Source organism: Staurois parvus, unplaced genomic scaffold, assembly GCF_062004578.1.
Source record: "Staurois parvus isolate SC_StPar_1 unplaced genomic scaffold, SC_StPar_1.0 ptg000095l, whole genome shotgun sequence".
Lineage (NCBI taxonomy): Eukaryota > Metazoa > Chordata > Amphibia > Anura > Ranidae > Staurois > Staurois parvus.
This window is the reverse complement of record NW_028317891.1, coordinates 8,397,899-8,419,446: the sequence shown is the minus strand read 5'-3', so window position 1 is coordinate 8,419,446 and position 21,548 is coordinate 8,397,899. Positions and strand designations below refer to the sequence as shown.

The following is a 21,548-nucleotide window of genomic DNA, read 5'->3' as shown; positions in this document are numbered from 1 at the left end:
GGCGGACTGACAACTCATGGGGCCCCTGGGCAATAGGGGATCATGGGGCCTCTGTGTCCTCGCCCACACTCAAACCACGCCCAAAAAAGCCTATGAAAGGTACCAGGGGCATCTTATGGGGCCCGAGTTTCCGAATGGTCAGTCCGCCCCTGCCCCTGTTAGACAATCACAGAGTGCCGGCCGGGAATCGCTGGCCGAAACCCGGTGATTGACATCCCCAGCCACCAATGGCAGTACGGGTAGGGTGGCGTGTGCCCCATATCCGGAAATGCGAATTATGTGTATATATACATGATTTTGTACAGCCCTGCCTCCCTCTAGCAGTATTTTTACTATAGGGCGGAGGGCAAGTGCTTAAAAACTGCAGATTGAATCTTGATTTATTGATTGATTGGCTGATTGATTGATTGATAATGTGACAAGAGGGAAGGACCGGGGGATAAATATCAGAAACAAAAGAAAAAGACCAAATCATTGAAACTTCTCTCAATAACCTTTCGGTAATGAATTTACTCCCAAAATGACCCCGAGGTACAATTCTGCTGTAAATAACATCGGCACAATGATCCTGAGCCGGGATGCTACAATATCCCGGCACACACATAATTTGATATTGATAATGGACTTCTCCGCTCAGAATCGAGTGTAATATTACAAGTTGGAAATACACAATAAGCACATTCTGTGCGTTTTATCGGCAGCGGGAGGAGGAAGCTGAGAGCGATAATGCCTTCGGATTCACAAGGTTACAGACGGTGTCCTGCTTTATGTTTTGTAGGTTTGGTGACGGCGCTGCAGGTGATCATAGACAAGGAGAACATACAGGTGGCCCGGGGTCAGTCTGCGGGACTCTTATGCACTTTCACCACCAGTGCGGCGCTAACGAACCTCAACATCATCTGGACTGTAACACCGCTGTCCAATGCCAACCAGCCTGAACAGGTAAGAAAGCCTTGTAGGTTTATATGGTCTCCTGGGAAAAAGAGAAAATACTTTCTATGTAACCAAGAGAGGAGCTGATCAGAGATTTGCAGCCATTGGCTGTACACAGTGGAACTTCAGAAATGTCCAAAATGTTGCCTGTCATGTAAAAATAAAAAAAGCAGCGAAGTACATTTTTTCACCACTAGATGTTCTTAGTCTTCCAGTTTGAATGGTCACAGCATCATCTAAGACAGTAGTTCTCATTCTGTGGGTTGCAACCCCTTTGGGGGTCGAACGACCCTTTCACAGGGGTCACCTAAGACCATCAGAAAACACATATTTCCCATGGTCTTAGGAACCGAGACACCGCTTCTCTATCCGTCTCCAGGCGGGTCCGCCCACATGCAGATTTGCCCACATACGAGTATCCGGCGTGATGACATCATCGCGCCAACCCCATCACATACACCCTGTACAAATACAGGTGTATGTGACAGGGTTGGCGCCATAATATACTTATGTGGACCAGTCACACATGTGTAAAGAGCAGCTACTGTGTAGAAAGCAGCTGTTGTGTAGAAAGCAGCTACTGTGTTGAATGCAGCTACTGTGTAGAAAGCAGCTATTGTTTTGAAAGCAGCTACTGTGTAGAAAGCAACTGCTGTGTAGAAAGCATTTACTGTGTAGATAGCAGCTACTGTGTTGAAAGCAGCTACTGTGTAGAAAGCAGTTACTGTGTAGAAAGCAGCAACTGTGTTGAAAGCAGCTACTGTCTTGAAAGCAGCTACTGTCTTGAAAGCAGCTACTGTCGTGAAAGCAGCTACTGTGTAGAAAGCAGCTGCTGTGTAGAAAGCAGCTGCTGTGTTGAAAGCAGCTACTGTGTAGAAAACAGCTGCTGTGTAGAAAGCAGCTGCTGTGTAGAAAGCAGCTACTGTGTTGAAAGCAGCTGCGGTGTTGAAATCAGCTGCTGTGTAGAAAACAGCTGCTGTGTAGAAAGCAGCTGCTGTGTAGAAAACAGCTGCTGTGTTGAAAGCAGCTAGTGTATAGAAAGCAGTTACTGTCTAGAAAGCAGCTACTGTGTTTAAAGAAGCTACTGTGTTGAAAGAAGCTACTGTGTAGAAAGCAGCTAATGTGTTGAAAGCAGCTACTGTGTAGAAAGTAGCTGCTGTGTAGAAAGCAGCTGCTGTGTAGAAAGCAGTTGTTGTGTAGAAAGCAGTTGTTGTGCAGAAAGCAGCTGTTGTGTTGAAAGCAGCTGCTGAGTTGAAATCAGCTACTGTGTAGAAAACAGCTGCTGTGTAGAAAGCAGCTACTGTGTTGAAAGCAGCTACTGTGTAGAAAGCAGTTGTTGTGTAGAAAGCAGCTGCTGTGTTGCAAGCAGCTACTGTGTAGAAAGCAGTTGCTGTGAAGAAAGCAGCTACTGTGTTGAAAGCAGCTACTGTGTTGAAATCAGCTACTGTGTAGAAAACAACTGCTGTGCAGAAAGCAGCTGCTGTGTAGAAAGCAGCTACTGTGTTGAAAGCAGCTACTGTGTTGAAAGCAGCTACTGTGTAGAAAGCAGCTACTGTGTTGAAAGCAGCTACTGTGTTGAAAGCAGCTACTGTGTTGAAAGCAGCTACTGTGTAGAAAGCAGCTACTGTGTAGAAAGCAGATGCTGTGTAGAAAGCAGCTGCTGTGTTGAAATCAGCTACTGTGTAGAAAAGAGCTGCTGTGTAGAAAGCAGCTGCTGTGTAGAAAGCAATTACTGTGTAGAAAGCAGCTACTGTGTTGAAAGCAGCTACTGTGTAGAAAGCAGTTACTGTGTAGAAAGCAGTTACTGTGTTGAAAGCAGCTACTGTGTAGAAAGCAGCTGCTGTGTAGAAAGCAGTTACTGTGTTGAAAGTGGTTGCTGTGTAGAAAGCAGCTGCTGTGTTGAAAGCAGCTGCTGTGTTGAAATCAGCTACTGTGTAGAAAGCAGCTACTGTGTTGAAAGCAGTTGCTGTGTTGAAAGCAGCTACTGTGTTGAAAGCAGCTACTGTGTTGAAAGCAGCAGTATTGGAGGTAAAACAACACTTCATGAATTATAATTACTGGGAAAATGTAAAATCATCAACTGCTGCAAAAAAAAAATATTTGTGATTAATCGCTATGCTGTAATTATGTTCAATTTGTAACAATGAAAATCCATCCTGCATATCAGATATTTACATTACGATTCATAATAGTAGCAAAATTACAGTTATGAAGTAGCAACAAAAATATATGGTTGGGGGTCACCACAACATGAGGAACTGTATTAAAGGGTCGCGGCATTACGAAGGTTGAGTACCACTGATCTAAGAGGAACAACAGAGGGCGCCAACAAAGTGAAGTACAAAATTATAAGTTACAGCAGTGTGAACCAGGGCCCTGGGACTAATGAGAAGGGCGCAAGGCCTGGAAGGAAGGGATTGGGGCTCGGAGGGAAGGGAAGGACCCCTGAAACAACAGGAAAGGGATCCAACAGTCAGAGGGTCAAAGTGCAGTAAAAAATTATACATTGCAGTAGTGTGAACCAGGGCCCCGGGACTAATGAGAAAGGCCCAAGGCCCGGAAGGAAGGGAAGGACTCTTGAAACCACAGGAAAGGGATCCAACGGTCAGGGGGTCAAAGTGCAGTAAAAAATTATAAGTTGCAGTAGTGTGAACCAGGGCCCCAGGACTAATGGGAAGGGCCCAATGCTCGGAAGGAAGGGACTGGGGCTCGGAGGGAAGGGAAGGACCCCTAAAAAAACAGGAAAGGGCTCCAACGGTCAGAGGGTCAAAGTGCAGTAAAAATTATAAGTTGCAGCAGTGTGAACCAGGGCCCCGGGACTAATAGGAAGGGCCCAAGGCCCGGAAGGAAGGGAATGGGGCTCGGAGTGAAGGAAAGGACCCCTGAAACTACAGGAAAGGGATCCAACGGTCAGGGGGTCAAAGTGCAGTAAAAAATTATAAGTTGCAGCAGTGTGAACCAGGGCCCTGGGAATAATGGGAAGGCCCAAGGCCCAGAAGGAAGGGACTGGGCCTCGGAGGGAAAGAAGGGACCCCTGAAACCACAGGAAAGGGCTTCAACGGTCATGGGGTCAAAGTGCAGTAAGAAATTATACATTGCAGCAGTGTGAACCAGGGCCCTGGGACTAATGGGAAGGGCCCCAGGCCCGGAAGGAAGGGACTGGGGCTCGGAGGGAAGGGAAGGACTCCTGAAACTACAAGAAAGGCTCTGGGACTAATGGAAAGGACCCCAACCATCAGCGAGGCCCTTTATGCTTTCTTGCACCAAGGCCCTGAAGGTTCTTGCTATGCCTCTGATCACAGTCCACATACAATTCATCCACGGGGATTAGTGGCAGCACCTCAGTGAGGATGAAGTCATCTCTGTAAACGAATACAGTGAGAGAAACAGCAGAGGGCGCCAACAGAGAGCGCCAACAGAGAGCGCCAACAGAGGGCGCCGACTAAGTGCAGTAATAAGTAACATTTTATAAAAACTCGCAATTTGTCGCCTCATTATTGGCATAACTCCACACATAAGCAGCTATAGATGGAGCAATGCCATTAATATTGTGTGCCAGGTGAGTCGCAAATTGCGTGTTTTTAATCCAATTTTAGTGCCCCTGTCCTCCCGTACTCGTGCGCAAAGGCAAACACACACACGCAAACAGCGATCGTCCCACACATGTGAGGTATTGCTGCGACCGTCAGATCATGGGCAGTAATTCTAGTGCTAGACCTCCTCTGTAAATCTAAAGTGGTAACCTGTAAAGGCTTTTAACCTCCTTAGCGGTTTTCCTGAGTGTAGCTCGGGTTAAAATCTCAATACCAAAAGCGGTAACCCCGAGCTACACTCGGGCTTACCATGCGGCGCAGTTCTGGGGGTCCCTGCAGCACTTACCTTGTCCTTCGCTCCCGCGATGTGTCCCCTGCAGCGTCCCCGGCCATCTCCTCCGGCCGATGCCGGCATCCGGCTTCCGTGTTCCGGTCCCTGTGACGTCGGCGGGAAATTTGAATATTTTTAAAAATGTCATTTTTGCTGTCATTGCTATTTCAAACCATTTCACATACATTTTGTCCCGAGTGCTTTGTCCGGCGCCCTGCCTGCATTTTGAATGTTCTTTCTGCCTGGAAACTGAGAAAAGTCCATGGCGTCCAAAAAGCGTCCCTTTACGTCAAAAGCGGTTTTAGAACAGCGATAGTAAATCAGAACCACTTGCAGAATTGAGTGATAATGATTTGTGGGGAAATTCCTCATCAGACACTGAAAACGATTTTGCGAATTTGCCTCTGTATTTCAAATTTCAGTGTTTTTGGTTTGATTATATTATTGAATTCAATTTATTATTATTATTATTATATTATTATTTTTTATGATTATTTATTAAATTATAATTTATGATTTCATGTTTAAAATTTTATCCTACCCGGGATGTTTACTAGACTCTTGTTCGGACAGATTTCAGTGAGTTATTCCTAAAAATTACAGCCTACAATAAAAAACTACATATTTCTATGCAAAAAAAAGGTACCGCTTTCAGCACAAAAAATCAGAAAGATTCATACCGCCAAGGAGGTTAAAGCATCACCTATGAATTGCACAATTTACGTAGTTTGTCGCAGTTGTACCGGTGTGTGCAATTCTAAAGCGTGACACGTTTGGTATCTATTCACTCTGCGTAACATAATTTTTTTTTATTTTACAAAAAAATTGGGATATGTATTGCGTGTTTTTGCAATAATATTTTGAAAAAGTGTATTTTTTCCCCAAGAATTGCGTACATAATTTTTCTTTTATTTTACAAAAAATTGGGTTATGTGTTGCGTGTTTTTGCAATAATATTTTGAAAAAGTGTATTTTTTCCCCAAGAATTGCGTAACATAATTTTTATTTTATTTTACAAAACAATTAGGTTATGTGTTGCGTGTTTTTGCAATAATATTTTGAAAAAGTGTATTTTTTCCCAAAAAATTGCGTAACATTTTTTTTTATTTTACAAAAAAATTGGGTTATGTGTTGCGTGTTTTTGCAATAAAATTTTGAAAATTGTATTTTTTCCCCAAAAATTGAGTTTAAAAAACCACTGCGCAAATACCGCGTGACATAAAAAAAATAAAAAAACACCAATTTATTCTGTAGGGCCTCTGCTCTAAACAATATATAATGTTTGGGGGTTCTAAGACATTTTCTAGCAAAACTTACTGATTTTGAAATGTAAATAAAAAGTGCCAGAAACGGCCTGGGGCTGAAGTGGCTAGAGGTGTCCCTTGCAGTTTCTCTTCTTTGTCACAAGATGTCCTCAGTCTTCCAGGTAGTATGATGTGTCATGTGACTCAACCCAGTAGACTGAGGACATACTGTGAGTACAGGGTGTCATGGACCTTCTATGACAGTGCCCTGCAATCACAGTGTATGGATAGAGACATGTGTGGTTTGTTTCGTTCAGAATCACATTTCAGACAAATTTTTTCATTTTCGAAGATTCGAATGTATCCGACTAACGAATACAAAAATAACAAATTTAAACAAATTTGAAAGAACGAAACAAAATTTGACCGAAATTCAATTAGAAAAGAAATTTGAATTCAAAAACAAAATTGAAAACAAAATAAAACAAACATTCGAAAACAAATTTGAAGTGGAGCTCCACCCAAAAAGGGAAGTTCCGCTTTAACGACTGGTCCCCCGACCCCCGTTGTTTTTCCAATTTTTTCGAATTAGGTTGAAATCTTTTCTATTTCGAACAACTTTTCTAATTTTGTTGAATCAATTTCGAATTCGGTGGAACCAATTTCTAACAACTTTTCGAATTTGGTCAAAATGTTTTTGAATTGAATTTGAATATGAATTACCAAAACGAATCTTGAAAACGAATTGAACGAATTTATCGAATCCAGCAACGCAAAATTTGTTAGATTTTGAAACGAAACAAAACAATTTTTTTTGTTTTGCACACGTCTATAATGCATCATCCAGGACCACACACCACCAGGAAAAGAAGGAAGAGGACCCAGCACATCATGTGACCAATGGGAATACATCAAATAAAGATCAGTAAGGGGGAAAAAAAAGGAAAAGCATACAGCTGAGAGGGCATGGAAGGTGGGGGGGGGGGGGTAAAGGGGGGGTTAATGGGGGGGGGGGGCAGTTTCCCACATGGAAGAAAAATATATTTTAGATATAATTTAAAAATATTTTTCCCAAATATATTGTCATATATTTGAAATACTACAATTTTGTTCATATTCAATATCTTTAAAAAAAATAAATAAATATATATATATACTGTATGTTGAAATGTGTTTTTATATATTACAAAATATATGACTATATATAAAAAATACATTTAATCTAAATTTTTGGAATGCATTTACAAATATATGTTAAAATGACTTTTTTATATGCTAAAAAAAATCTGAAGAATATATTAAATATATTTTTAAAAACCCATAAGGAAGAAAAATATATTTTAAATATAGTTTACAAATATTTTTCCCAGATATATTTACATATATTTGTAATACTACAATTTTGGCCCTATTCAATATATTTCAATATACAGTATATATATATATATATATATATATATATATACTGTATGTTAAAATGCGTTTTTTATATATTACAAAATATATAAAAAGCATTTTTAAAAATATTTTTTTAAATATATTCTGCAGTTTTTTTTAGCATATAAAAAGGTCATTTTACATATATTTGTAAATGCATTCCAAAAATGTAGCTTAAATGTATTTTTTTCATGTATTTTGTAATATATAAAAAACGCATTTCAACATACAGTATGTGTATATATATATATATTTTTTAGATATAATTTAAAAATATTCTTCCCAAATATATTGTCATATATTTGAAATACTACAATTTTTTCCATATTCAATATATATATATATACTGTATGTTGAAATGTGTTTTTATATATTACAAAATACATGAAAAAAAATACATTTAATCTACATTTTTGGAATGCATTTACAAATATATGTTAAAATGACTTTTTTATATGCTAAAAAAAATTCAGAAGGATATATTTTTAAAAAATATACTTTTAAAAATGCTTTTTATATGTTTTGTAATATATAAAAAATGCATTTCAACATACAGTATGTGTATATATATATATATTTATTTATTTTAGTATATTGAATACGGCCAAAATTGTATTATTTCAAATATATGTAAATATATTTGGGAAGAATATTTGTAAAATATATTTTCCTTCCATGTGGGTGGGCTTTAAAATAATAAAAAAAAACAAAAAAACCTGATGGTATACTTTTTTCATCTCTTCTCAGATCATCATCTACCAGGGCGGGCAGGTTTTCACCACCGCAGCGCAGTTCCAGGGCCGAGTCGGGTTTATGCAGACCATGCCGAACACCAACGCCTCCATATATATAAACAACACCCAGCTGTCAGATACGGGGACCTACCAATGTATGGTCAACAACTTCCCCGACCGGGCGCTACGTAACATTGGCGTGGTGGGATTTACCGTTTTAGGTAAGTTATAAAACTAGTCCCAGTCTTCTAGATTCCGGTAATAGATTCTATGACTTGATATGTGCAACTAAAACAAATAAACAGCCCAAACTTGAAGTTTAGTTAAAAAAAAAAACATTTATTTTTAATTCCGTTACTTGTAATGAAGAATGTCCCGCGGACTGCAGACTGCTGGATTCTGTAGAAATCTTCACTGCAGGGCTGCCCCGTCCTCTTCCTGCTGCTGAACTTCTGGAGTTTTGGGGGTTAACTGCTTCAGGTCTCCAGACTCAGCTGCACTAAAGATGAACATGTGGGACACGCCCCCTCCTGCCTCCTCCTGCCCTCTCCTTCAGTCTAGGTTCACACCTAAGCGTTTTCCGCTGCATTTTGCAAAAACGCACTACAGTCCCATTTAACATGATTTCCTATGGGACACATTCACATCTATGCGTTTTCACCTGGTGCGTTTATTTTTAAAGAGTCAAGGACTTTTTTAGCCCGGGTTCACACTTGCGCGGTGCGGCACATCGAATGTGATTTGTGAAGGAACCGCACCACATTCCTGTGAAAATCACATGCGAATTCTGTGCGCTGCGATTTGAGCCATACATTTTGTATGGCTGAAATCGCCCCGCATTCACACCAAAAAGTTGCAGGACCCTTTTTTTGGTCCCCACTAGAATCGGATCACATGGGTATTCACACCTATGTGATCCGATTCTGCACATCACACCGCGTTCTGCGAACCGATTTCGGGGTGTTAACTTAACGTACACACCCACAGCGATTCGCATGAACGGGGTGTGATTGTGATGCGATAAGGAATTTACACAGAAACCGCTGCGAATTCCCCACCACATCAGTGTGAACCAAGGCTAAAATGCAAAATTTTGCGTTTTTGGTTCTATAGACTTCAGTAGAAACACTGCAGAAAAGCATGTAGTGCGTTTTTTATGCTTTTTTTATGTCTTTTTGATGTGTTTTGCATTTTAATCTGCCTAGCAACAAGCAAAAAAAATTTAAAAATGTAAAAATCAAAAAACGCTTAAAAAACATGGCAAAAACGCAAAATGCACTGCTGAAACGGATCAAATGCAAACTGCATAGGTGTGAACCAGGGGTGGACTGACAACTTATGGGGCCCCGGGCAGTAAGAGATCATGGGGCCCCTGTGTGCTCGCCCACACTCAAACCACACCCAAAAAAGCCTATGAAAGGTACCAGGGGCATCTCATGGGGTCCCCTACTGACCCAGGGCCCTCGGGCAGTGCCCGAGTTTCCAGATGGTCAGTCTGACATCTCATGGGGTCCCCTACTGACCCCGGGCCCTCGGGCAGTGCCCGAGTTCCCAAATGGTCAGTCCGCCCCAGGGGCAGACTGACCATTTGGAAACTCAGGCACTGCCCGAGGGCCCGGGGTCAGTAGGAGGCCCCATGAGATGCCCCTGGTACCTTTTTCATAGGCTTTTTTGAGTTTGGGCAAGGACACAGGGGCCCCATGATCCCCTATTGCCTGGGGGGCCCCATGAGTTGTCAGTCCGCCCCTGGTGTGAACCTAGCCTCAGTCCTTTCACTGATTACACTAACAGAACCTATGAATGGGGGAGAGAATTCTGTGACCGATGAGACTCCACCCCCCTCCCCCATTCACAGAACATGTTACAGGCAGCACCCAATGCGATTCTGTCAGCTAGATAGGGTGAGGTCCCTGGGCAGTTGCCTAGTTTCCCCCGTCCACCTAACTCCAGTCCTGGAAAGGAGACAGGTCAGCCATGCTGGGGCCTTACACCCTGACACTGGGCTGACATTTGAACTCCGGCAGAGAGAGGGAGAGAATACAATGGAATAACAGCATCCTTGAAAGTCCCTGGAAGTCCTTGGAAGGTTAAGAGTAAGGAATCGGATTCTAGGAAGAATTTTTTGCAAACAGAAGAGTGTCCAGTGCCAAGATCTATCGGAGGAAGGAGACAGGATTCTCCAAAAAGTTACATTTTTTGGTAACATTATTATTATTATTATTACATATTGGAATTACACTTTAAGGGACTTCTTTCAGAAATTGGTTTTACTGGTTTAATAAATTGTTTTTTGTTACCTCTTCCCAGTGCCTCCCTCAGATCCCATTTGCAACATTCAGGGCTCCCTGGACATTGGAAGTGACATTACTCTATCATGTAGCTCGGAGGAGGGAATTCCAAGACCCACCTACCTTTGGGAGAAGGTTGAAGGTCCTCTTCTCCCGGCCTCTATAACACAAGGTGAGCAAATGAATATCTAAAGAACAAAGGCTATCCATTCACTAGAGAGTGGTGACATCACTGAGAATGCAGTCTATCTGATCACTAGAGAGCGGTGACATCACTGAGAATGCAGCCTATCCAATCACTAGAGAGCAGTGACATCACTGAGAATGCAGCCTATCCAATCACTAGAGAGCGGTGACATCACTGAGAATGCAGCCTATCCAATCACTAGAGAGCGGTGACTTCACTGAGAATGCAGTCTATCTGATCACTAGAGAGCGGTGACATCACTGAGAATGCAGCCTATCCAATCACTAGAGAGCGGTGACATCACTGAGAATGCAGCCTATCCAATCACTAGAGAGCGGTGACATCACTGAGAATGCAGCCTATCCAATCACTAGAGAGCGGTGACATCACTGAGAATGCAGCCTATCCAATCACTAGAGAGCGGTGACATCACTGAGAATGCAGCCTATCCATTCACTAGAGAGAGGTGACATCACTGAGAATGCAGCCTATCCAATCACTAGAGAGCGGTGACATCACTGAGAATGCAGCCTATCCAATCACTAGAGAGTGGTGACATCACTGAGAATGCAGCCTATCCAATCACTAGAGAGCGGTGACATCACTGAGAATGCAGCCTATCCATTCACTAGAGAGCGGTGACTTCACTGAGAATGCAGTCTATCTGATCACTAGAGAGCGGTGACATCACTGAGAATGCAGCCTATCCAATCACTAGAGAGCGGTGACATCACTGAGAATGCAGCCTATCCAATCACTAGAGAGCGGTGACATCACTGAGAATGCAGCCTATCCAATCACTAGAGAGCGGTGACATCACTGAGAATGCAGCCTATCCAATCACTAGAGAGCGGTGACATCGCTGAGAATGCAGCCTATCCATTCACTAGAGAGAGGTGACATCGCTGAGAATGCAGCCTATCCAATCACTAGAGAGCGGTGACATCACTGAGAATGCAGCCTATCCAATCACTAGAGAGCGGTGACATCACTGAGAATGCAGCCTATCCAATCACTAGAGAGCGGTGACATCACTGAGAATGCAGCCTATCCAATCACTAGAGAGTGGTGACATCACTGAGAATGCAGCCTATCCAATCACTAGAGAGCGGTGACATCACTGAGAATGCAGCCTATCCAATCACTAGAGAGCGGTGACATCACTGAGAATGCAGCCTATCCATTCACTAGAGAGAGGTGACTTCACTGAGAATGCAGCCTATCCAATCACTAGAGAGCGGTGACATCACTGAGAATGCAGCCTATCCAATCACTAGAGAGCGGTGACATCACTGAGAATGCAGCCTATCCAATCACTAGAGAGCGGTGACATCACTGAGAATGCAGCCTATCCATTCACTAGAGAGAGGTGACATCACTGAGAATGCAGCCTATCCAATCACTAGAGAGCGGTGACATCACTGAGAATGCAGCCTATCCATTCACTAGAGAGCGGTGACATCACTGAGAATGCAGCCTGTCCATTCACTAGAGAGCGGTGACACCACTGAGAATGCAGCCTATCCATTCATTAGAGAGCGGTGACACCACTGAGTATACAGCCTAGCCATTCACTAGAGAGCGGTGACATCACTGAGAATGCAGCCTATCCAATCACTAGAGAGCGGTGACATCACTGAGAATGCAGCCTATCCATTCACTAGAGAGCGGTGACATCATTGAGAATGCAGCCTATCCATTCACTAGAGAGCGGTGACACCACTGAGTATGCAGCCTATCCATTCACTAGAGAGCGGTGACACCACTGAGTATGCAGCCTATCCATTCACTAGAGAGCGGTGACACCACTGAGTATACAGCCTATCCATTCACTAGAGAGCGGTGACACCACTGAGAATGCAGCCTATCCATTCACTAGAGAGCGGTGACACCACTGAGAATGCAGCCTATCCATTCACTAGAGAGCGGTGACATCACTGAGAATGCAGCCTACCATTCACTAGAGAGCGGTGACATCACTGAGAATGCAGCCTTGCAGTGGCCATGCTGCGCTCCGTCGGTCACTAAGGTGATATATTCCGGGTCTGTCTGGCTATCCTGCAATATTCTGCCTGGTGTGTATGGCCAGTCATGCAGCTTTTTATTTCCCGTCCGGCTCCAGTCTAGAATTTGCTGACAGAGATTTAGCTTGCGCGGCGTAAAACGAATGAGTATAAGCGAATCATAAATCATCGGCGGGACGCGGTGTGTAATGACTTCGCGTGACGTTATTTATTTCCTAGTGGACCTTATGATTTAAGCGTCTCCTTTTTGCCAATAGATATGACGGAGATTGAATAATTGCCTTTCACTTGTTACTGGCAGCTCCTTCTTTTAATTGACCGCTCGGCGGAAAACGCGCAGAAAAATCTATTTCCGTTTTATGGCGAGTCCTCCATTATCACATTGTCATCCGCCCAATTGTAATAATAAATGGAGAATTAATATCTCATTGATTTCAGGAAGAAAAAAATCTTCTTGTTTAATATTTTAAAAGGAAACCCATCAGGAGACAAATGCGTAAGTCTGCCTTGGAAAATGCTAAATATCCGGCTGACATGCTGGCTCCTTGTGAATTTTAATGGGCCGATGGCCTAAAAAAAAATCTCGACCGCTAAACTCCAGGCATACATAGATGAAATCAGGGGCAGACTGACAACTCATGGGGCCCCCGGGCAATAGGGGATCATGGGGCCCTTGTGTCCTTGCCCCAACACAAAAAAGCCTATGAAAAAGGTACCAGGGGCATCTCATGGGGCCCCCTACTGACCCTGGGCCCTCGGCAGTGCCCGAGTTTCCAAATGGTCAGTCCGCCCCTGGATGAAATACATATAAATGCCCTTACCCTTCAAACCCTTCAAAGAATTTGTGTTTCGGTCCATCCAGTCCTGATATTTACACAGCTCTGCCGCACAGCACAGCCCTGGCTGTAAAGGGAGGAGACTTTGCACTTAACTAACATTTAACGGAATCGTCCCTCCCCCAACCTGTGAATGGAGAAGCAGCAGACCAGGGGCGGACTGACAACTCATGGGGCCCCCGGGCAATAGGGGATCATGGGTCCCATGCAGGGGCGGACTGACAACTCATGGGGCCCCCGGGCAATAGGGGATCATGGGTCCCATGCAGGGGCAGATTGACAACTCATGGGGCCCCCGGGCAATAGGGGATTATGGGGCCCCTGTGTCCTTGCCCAAACTCAAAAAAACCTATGAAAAAGGTACCAGGGGCATCTCATGGGGCCCCCTACTGACCCCGGGCCCTCGGGCAGTGCCCATGTTTCCAAATGGTCAGTCCGCCCCTGGTCCCATGTGTCCTTGCCCAAACTAAAAAAAGCCTATGAAAAAGGTACCAGGGGCATCTCAAGGGGCCCCCTACTGACCCCGGGCCCTCAGGCAGTGCCTGAGTTTCCAAATGGTCAGTCCGCCCGTGCAGCAGACTGATGAGCTCATCTCTCTGTCACTCTGTTCTCTCCTCCTATCAGCATGCTTCTTGCACTGCGGCACAACTGATCGGCTCCTTCTGCTGTAGCTTGCTTTCCTAGTCTGAGCTCTGATGTACCCAGGGGCGGACTGACCATTTGGAAACTCAGGCACTGCCTGAGGGCCCGGGGTCAGTAGGGGGCCCCACGAGATGCCCCTGGTACCTTTTTCATAGGCTTTTTGGAGTGTGGGCAAGGACACAGGGGCCCCATGATCCCCTATTGCCCAGGGGCCCCATGAGTTGTCAGTCCGCCCCTGGATGTACCAGTACTGCAAGATGCTGACACCAGGTCATGTTCAGCTTCTTGCATTATATTAAGCTTCGAGTCACACTTGTAGGTGTGTCCAAGCGTGGGAGCGCGCCATTGTGTTTTTCATGCGTTCCCATGCGTCACTTGTGGGGCGACCCCTTGGTTTCAATGGGCTGCCCTACGCACAAGAAACAAGGAAAAGAAGCCCCAAAAACATGCTGCATCACTTACTGAGTTTTCCGTGACATGTTCACACCCAAGCGTTTTCTGCAGCGTTTTGCATTTTGCAGAAACGCAGTACAGCCCATTTAACATGATTTCCTATGGGACACGTTCACATCTGCGCGTTTTCACCCGGTGCGTTTTTGGAAAGGGTCAGGGACTTTTTTTAACGCAAAACGTTGCGTTTTTGGTTCTATAGACTTCAATGGGAACGCTGCAGAAAGGCATGTATTGCGTTTTTGATGCGTTTGCGTTTAAAATCAGCTTAGCAACAAGAAAAAAAAAAAGCAAAGGGCATCAAAAACACGTAAAAAACGCAAGTACAAAAACTCTAAACACAGCACAAAACGCATCAAACGCAACCTGCATAGGCGTGACCCTAGACTTAGATTTTGGGCATCCCCGCAGCAAAAATGTCATGTTTGGTGAGACACTCCCAAAGGAAAATCACGTCCAAAGGGATGCAGACCCTGCCACTTTCCTCATTAGAACCCTGCAAGTGCAGCAGCTGATTGATAATTATGAAGTTGCCCTCATTCACATTCACTCTGCCATGGACACAGACAAACAAAACAGCTATTTCTTCAGAATACCAAAAGGTAGGAATCTGCAACAAAGTTTGTTAAAATCCCAGCAATGTGCATAGATCACCCAGAGGGGGAGGTTTTTGTTTTTCTGAACAAAAGTGGAGTTACACTTTGAATGACAATTGCGCAGTCATTCAACACTGTACCCATATTACATTTTTTTTAATTTGTTCACACAGATAGAGCTTTTTTTTTGGGTGGTATTCTTTCTTTCTTTTTTTATTATGTTTTTGCTTACTATTTTTATCTATTATTTTTTCTTACAGTTATTACTACCATAGTAACATTGTACTACTCTGGGGAGGTGATCAGGATTTTTTTTTTCTTACACATTATGATTGCTTATAACAATGAATTTAACTGTTACAAACATTTTTACTGAATGAAATTGATTCATTCACAGTGATTAGCCGCGATTGGCCCTGTCTGTACCATGTGATCACTGTGAACAATCACAGCTAGCAACAAAATAGTATACAATGGATGGAATGAATCAAAGTCATCTTTGTCATGGGATCTGCTGTGGTCATCTGCAGTGCTCCCTCCCAGCCTATAGACAAATGACAGCCGGGCGGGAGCTCTCTGGGCAGATGGGCTTATGACGGTCTCCCCTGAACACGCCTCGCACTGGCCCCACGGGCCACGCTTCGGTGCGATCTTTCACCCGCTGTGGCACAGCCAATGGCAGATCACCTTACCGGCCCGCTGCCGGTACTATGTGATCACTGCAGATGTTGACAGCAGATCCCATGACAATGGATGACTTTGATTCATTCAATGCATTGTGTACTGTTTTGTTGCTAGCTGTGATTGTTCACAGTGATCACATGGTACAGACAGGGCCAATCACGACTAATCACAGTGAATAAATAAATATCATTCAGTAAAAATGATTGTTTGTAACAGTTAAATAGTAAGCAAAAACGTAATAAAAAAAAGAAAGAAAAATAAAATAATAATAAATAATAAAATAAATAAAATAAAAAAATAATACCGTATTTTCCGGCGTATAAGACGACCCCCTACTTTTCCTGTTAAAATATAGGGTTTGGGCTATACTCGCCATATAAGACTACCCCTCTTCCAACGCACACCAAATAAAAATTAAAAAACATCAGATTTGATTTCAATATGGTATGGTATTTCAGAATGGTATTCCAATGATGGGGCACGATTCCTCGCTCTGACACCAATGATGGGGCACGATTCCTCGCTCTGACACCAATGATGGGGCACGATTCCTCGCTCTGACACCAATGATGGGGCACGATTCCTCCCACTGACACCAATGATGGGGCACGATTCCTCGCTCTGATACCAATGATGGGGCACGATTCCTCGCTCTGACACCAATGATGGGGCACGATTCCTCCCACTGACACCAATGATGGGGCACGATTCCTCGCTCTGACACCAATGATGGGGCACGATTCCTCGTTCTGACACCAATGATGGGGCACGATTCCTCGCTCTGACACCAATGATGGGGCACGATTCCTCGCTCTGACACCAATGATTGAGCATGATTCCTCGCTCTGACACCAATGATGGGGCACTATTCCTCCCACTGACACCAATGATGGGGCACTATTCCTCCCACTAATACCAATGATGGGGCACTATTCCTCCCACTGACACCAATGATGGGGCACTATTCCTCCCACTGATACCAATGATTGGGCACTATTCCTCCCACTGACACCAATGATGGGGCACGATTCCTCGCTCTGACACCAATGATGGGGCACGATTCCTCCCACTGACACCAATGATGGGGCACTATTCCCCGCTCTGACACCAATGATGGGGCACTATTCCTCCCACTAATAACAATGATGGGGCACTATTCCCCGCTCTGACACCAATGATGGGGCACGATTCCTCCCACTGACACCAATGATTGGGGACTATTCCTCCCACTGACACCAATGATTGGGCACGATTCCTCCCACTGACACCAATGATTGGGCACTATTCCTCCCACTGACACCAATGATTGGGCACTATTCCTCCCACTGACACCAATGATGGGGCACGATTCCTCGCTCTGACACCAATGATGGGGCACTATTCCTCCCACTGACACCAATGATGAGGCACTATTCCTCCCACTGACACCAATGATGGGGCACTATTCCTCCCATTGACACCAATGATGGGGCACTATTCCTCCCATTGACACCAATGATGGTGGTCGTCGTGGGAGCCAGGTAAGAGACTGCAGCCCTCTGCCCACCCCTGTACTTAGTGTCCCTTCTGTCGGAAGGGGGTTACGGCGGCGGCACCGCGCTGCCCCCCTAAAAAGTGCCACCCTGACGTATACCGGCGTATAAGACGACCCCCGACTTTTGAGAAGATTTTCAAGGGTCAAAAAGTCGTCTTATATGCCGGAAAATACGGTAATTTAACTTTTTGTGTGTATACTGTCACCAGTCAATGTCCCTGATTACCACCAGTTAAATGAGGACGATGTGGTGAAAGCATGTAAAAAGTATGTAAAAAAATAGATTTTTTAAAAATCTATTTTTTTCCATTTCTTATTTTTCAAAAAAATTGTGACAAAAAAGTTAAAACTTCAAAAAACTTGCCATGCCTCTTACCAAACACCTTGGACTGTCTGCTTTCCAAAAAAGGGGATATTTTTACTGTCCTGAATCACAGTGAATTAATCAATTTCATTTAGTAAAAATTATTGCTTATAACAGTTAAATTCATTGTTATAAGCAATTATAATGTGCAAAAAAAAAAAAAAATCCTGATCACCTCCCCAGAGTAGTACAATGTTACTATGGTAGTAATAACTGTAAGAAAAAATAATATAGATAAAAATAGTAAGAAAAAAAGAAATAAACTTAATAAAAAACAGTTAAATAACATGCCTGGGAGATGCCCTAACTCTGCCTGTAAGTGGCACATCTGTACGATGTATCCAATCTGCTACAGCAACATTGACATTTCCCAAGAAATAAGTGCGTTTAACCGCCGTACAGCAAAAAACACTGCTACAGGGCGGCACAGGTGTGCAAACTCACATATATATATATATACATACACACATGATTTTGCAGTTTCGGGCAGGGGGCGTGTGCGCCCTACCCGTTCCGCAATTCATGGCCTTGACTGTCAATCACCAGGTCCCGGCCGGTGATTCCCCGCTGGCCCCCTGCGATCTCTGAGGATTTCTGATGGGGGAGAGACCTGTGTATACAGATTCCTCCCCTGTCAGCTCTTGCACACTGCTTTGTATGGCTCTGCATTGCACAGTCAAACAAAGCAGTGTGCTTACAGTGGAAAACACACATACACAGCACACAGTCAAAAACAGCACACAGTTAACCCTTTAATCGCCCCAAATGTTAACCCCTAAACTGCATAGTGCCCTTAGTACAGTGTCAGTGCTTTTTATTAGCACTGATCACTGTATTGGTGTCACTGGGGATGTCAGTGACACCAAGTCAGTTCCCCCCCAGTGTCAGAATGCACACTGCAGTCCCGCTGTAAGTCGCTGATCGCCGCCATTACTAGTAAAATAAATAAATAAATTCCAGTATATATATACCGCCATTTGTAGACACTATAACTTTCACGTAAACCAATCAATTTACACGTATTGGGATTTTTTTTCAGCAAAGACATGGAGCAGAATACATTTTGGCCTAAATTCACGGCAAAATTAGATTTTTAAAATTTTTTACTGGATGTGTTTATTAGCACATATGTTTTTTGTTAGTTGCACGCAAATGTGCGGCCGCTCTGCATCTAGGCCCAGACTCCAGGAGGCTGCACATTTGTGTGCGGCCGGCGTGAAGAGGTTAATGGAGGACACCCACACACAATAAATGGCGTGGGGTTCCCCCACTAACTCATACCGGGCTCTTCAAGTCTGGAATGAATTTTAAAGGGGAACCTGCACTAAAAAGCAAAAATTTGTGTCGTTAGGTTCCCCATCCCCCAAATTATATTTAAAAGGCAACCCCAAAAGGTCTGGTATAGAATTTGAAGGGAACCTCACCCCCAGTTTTCTATTTTATTTTATTTTTTTCTGCATTGAGGCTCAGACAATATGGAAGCCCAAAAGTTCACGGGACAGCCAGGCAACTGGTATTTTCATTTTTTTAAAAATACATATATATTTTACATATATATATATATATATATATATATATATATATATATATATATACATATACATTTTTAATTATATATCTACATAACAGAATTACAACACAAAGAAAGTTTATCTTTGAAGAAAGTAAATCACAGCTGCAAACAGCTGCCACGCTCCATTATTTTAGGCGGATATATATATATATATATATATATATATATATATATAATATTTATATATTCAAGATCTACACTGCACATCCATTATTTGACAATAAATCTGTAACTAATTTGTCTACCTATTTTTTAGCTTTTTTTTTTTTAAAGACAAATAGGGATTTTCTTTCATACATGGTTTTAATAAATACCCTACATATTCTTTTTTTTTATTTCAAGCTGACAAATGATCAGATTGTAAGCTCCCAGGATCAGGGCCCTCCTATCCCTCTTGTATTGAACTGTATTGTTGCTGTATTGTCTCCCGTTATATTGTAAAGCGCTGAGCAAACTGTTGGCGCCATATAAATCCTGTATAATAATAATAATGATCAAAATGTGATTTTTTTTTAAAAAAAATATATATTTTACAAAAATAGTTTTTCATTAAATATTGTAATTATATTTTAAGGGGGAACCCCAAAAGGTTTGGTATAGAATTTGGAGGGAACCTCACCCCCAGTTTTCTATTTTATTTTCTGCATTGAGGCTCAGGCAATATGGAAGCCCATAAGTTCACAGGGACAGCCAGGCAACTGGTATTTTCATTGTTTTTTTAAATATATTTTTAATTATTTATCTACATAACAGAATTACAACACGAAGAAAGTTTATCTTTGAAGAAAATAAATAACAGCTGCTACGCTCAATCATTTTAGGCGGATATATATATAATATTTATATATTCAAGGTGTACACTGTACATCCATTATTTGAAAATAAATCTGTAGCTAATTTGTCTACCTACTTTTTAGCTTTTTTTTAAAGACAAATAGGGATTTTCTTTCATACATGTAATTAAAAAAAAAAAAAAAAAAAAAATATATATATATATATATATATATATATATATATATATTACAGATATAGTTTTTTTATTAAATATTGTAATTATATTTTAGGGGGGAACCCCAAAAGGTCTGGTATTGAATTTGGAGGGAACCTCACCCCCAGTTTTCTATTTTTTTTTCTGCATTGAGGCTCAGACAATATGGAAGCCCATAAGTTCATAGGACAGCCAGGCAACTGGTATTTTCAATTTTTTTTTAAATACATTTTTAATTATATATCTACATAACAGAATTACAACACGAAGAAAGTTTATCTTTGAAGAAAGTAAATCACAGCTGCAAACACAGCTGCCACGCTCAATCATTTTAGGCAGATTGCCAATAAACAGCATATGTCCGCTATAAAAAGAGGTCTGTCAATTAGCATTTTCTTACATAGGATTCTACAGCAACGTGCGGCAACTGAGAGAGTCCCAAAAAGCCAGTATGTCTATTGAAAAAAAAAGTAAAACAAAATGAAAAAAAAATCTGTATCTAAAAAATAAATAAATAAATAAAAAAAATTTAAAACAGATAGGTCAAAAAAAGACTGCATGTGTTTAACCCATTCATGACTGGAGGTCATTATGCATCAGGCTATTTGACACTGAGGCTAGGTTCACACTACCCTGCATGCTGCTGGCTGGCCGCAGGAATTGATGCGATCTCCGCACCCGCAACCACCCACAGCCGCATCGCGCTTCTCTTGCGAAAACGCAGGGGTGACATTCATTCTGAATGGCAAACCCACGCATTTCATCCCGGGAAAGATTGCGAGAACCACAAAAAAGACAATACGGTTTCTCTGCAGATGCGTTTCAGAAAAGGTGCCCCGCCCAAACCGGTCCTAAATCTGTTTTGTTTTTTTTGTTTTTTTTTTAAACAAAAAAAGGATGTTATTTCATACACAGCTTTAATAAATAATCTACGGTACTTATTATTTTTGATGATAAGCTGACAAATAGTCAAAATAGGACTTTTAAAATAATTTTTTCACAAAAATAATGTTTTTCATTTAAATGTTGAAACTTTTTATTTTTTTTAAAAATGATCTTATCACATTGGGGCTTTAAGAAAAAAAAACATTCTTTGGATTAATGTCACACACTTTTGTACATGCTGCAGGAATTCTGGCCATATGTTTTTTTAAAGTTTTACTAAATTCT

General features: G+C 42.3%; 1 protein-coding gene across 1 annotated transcript in view; it reads left to right on the top strand.

The window, feature by feature from the left end:
* The first annotated feature begins 599 nt into the window (after positions 1-599).
* IGSF11 (immunoglobulin superfamily member 11) overlaps positions 600-21,548 on the top strand; it is a 45,872-nt gene continuing 24,923 nt past the window's right edge. Inside the window, exons 1-3 of the mRNA XM_089670769.1 lie at positions 600-942; positions 8,226-8,433; positions 10,520-10,672. Of these exons, the coding sequence (XP_089526895.1) occupies positions 727-942; positions 8,226-8,433; positions 10,520-10,672 (577 nt within the window). The 5' untranslated portion in view covers positions 600-726. The remainder of the gene's footprint in view (positions 943-8,225; positions 8,434-10,519; positions 10,673-21,548) is intronic.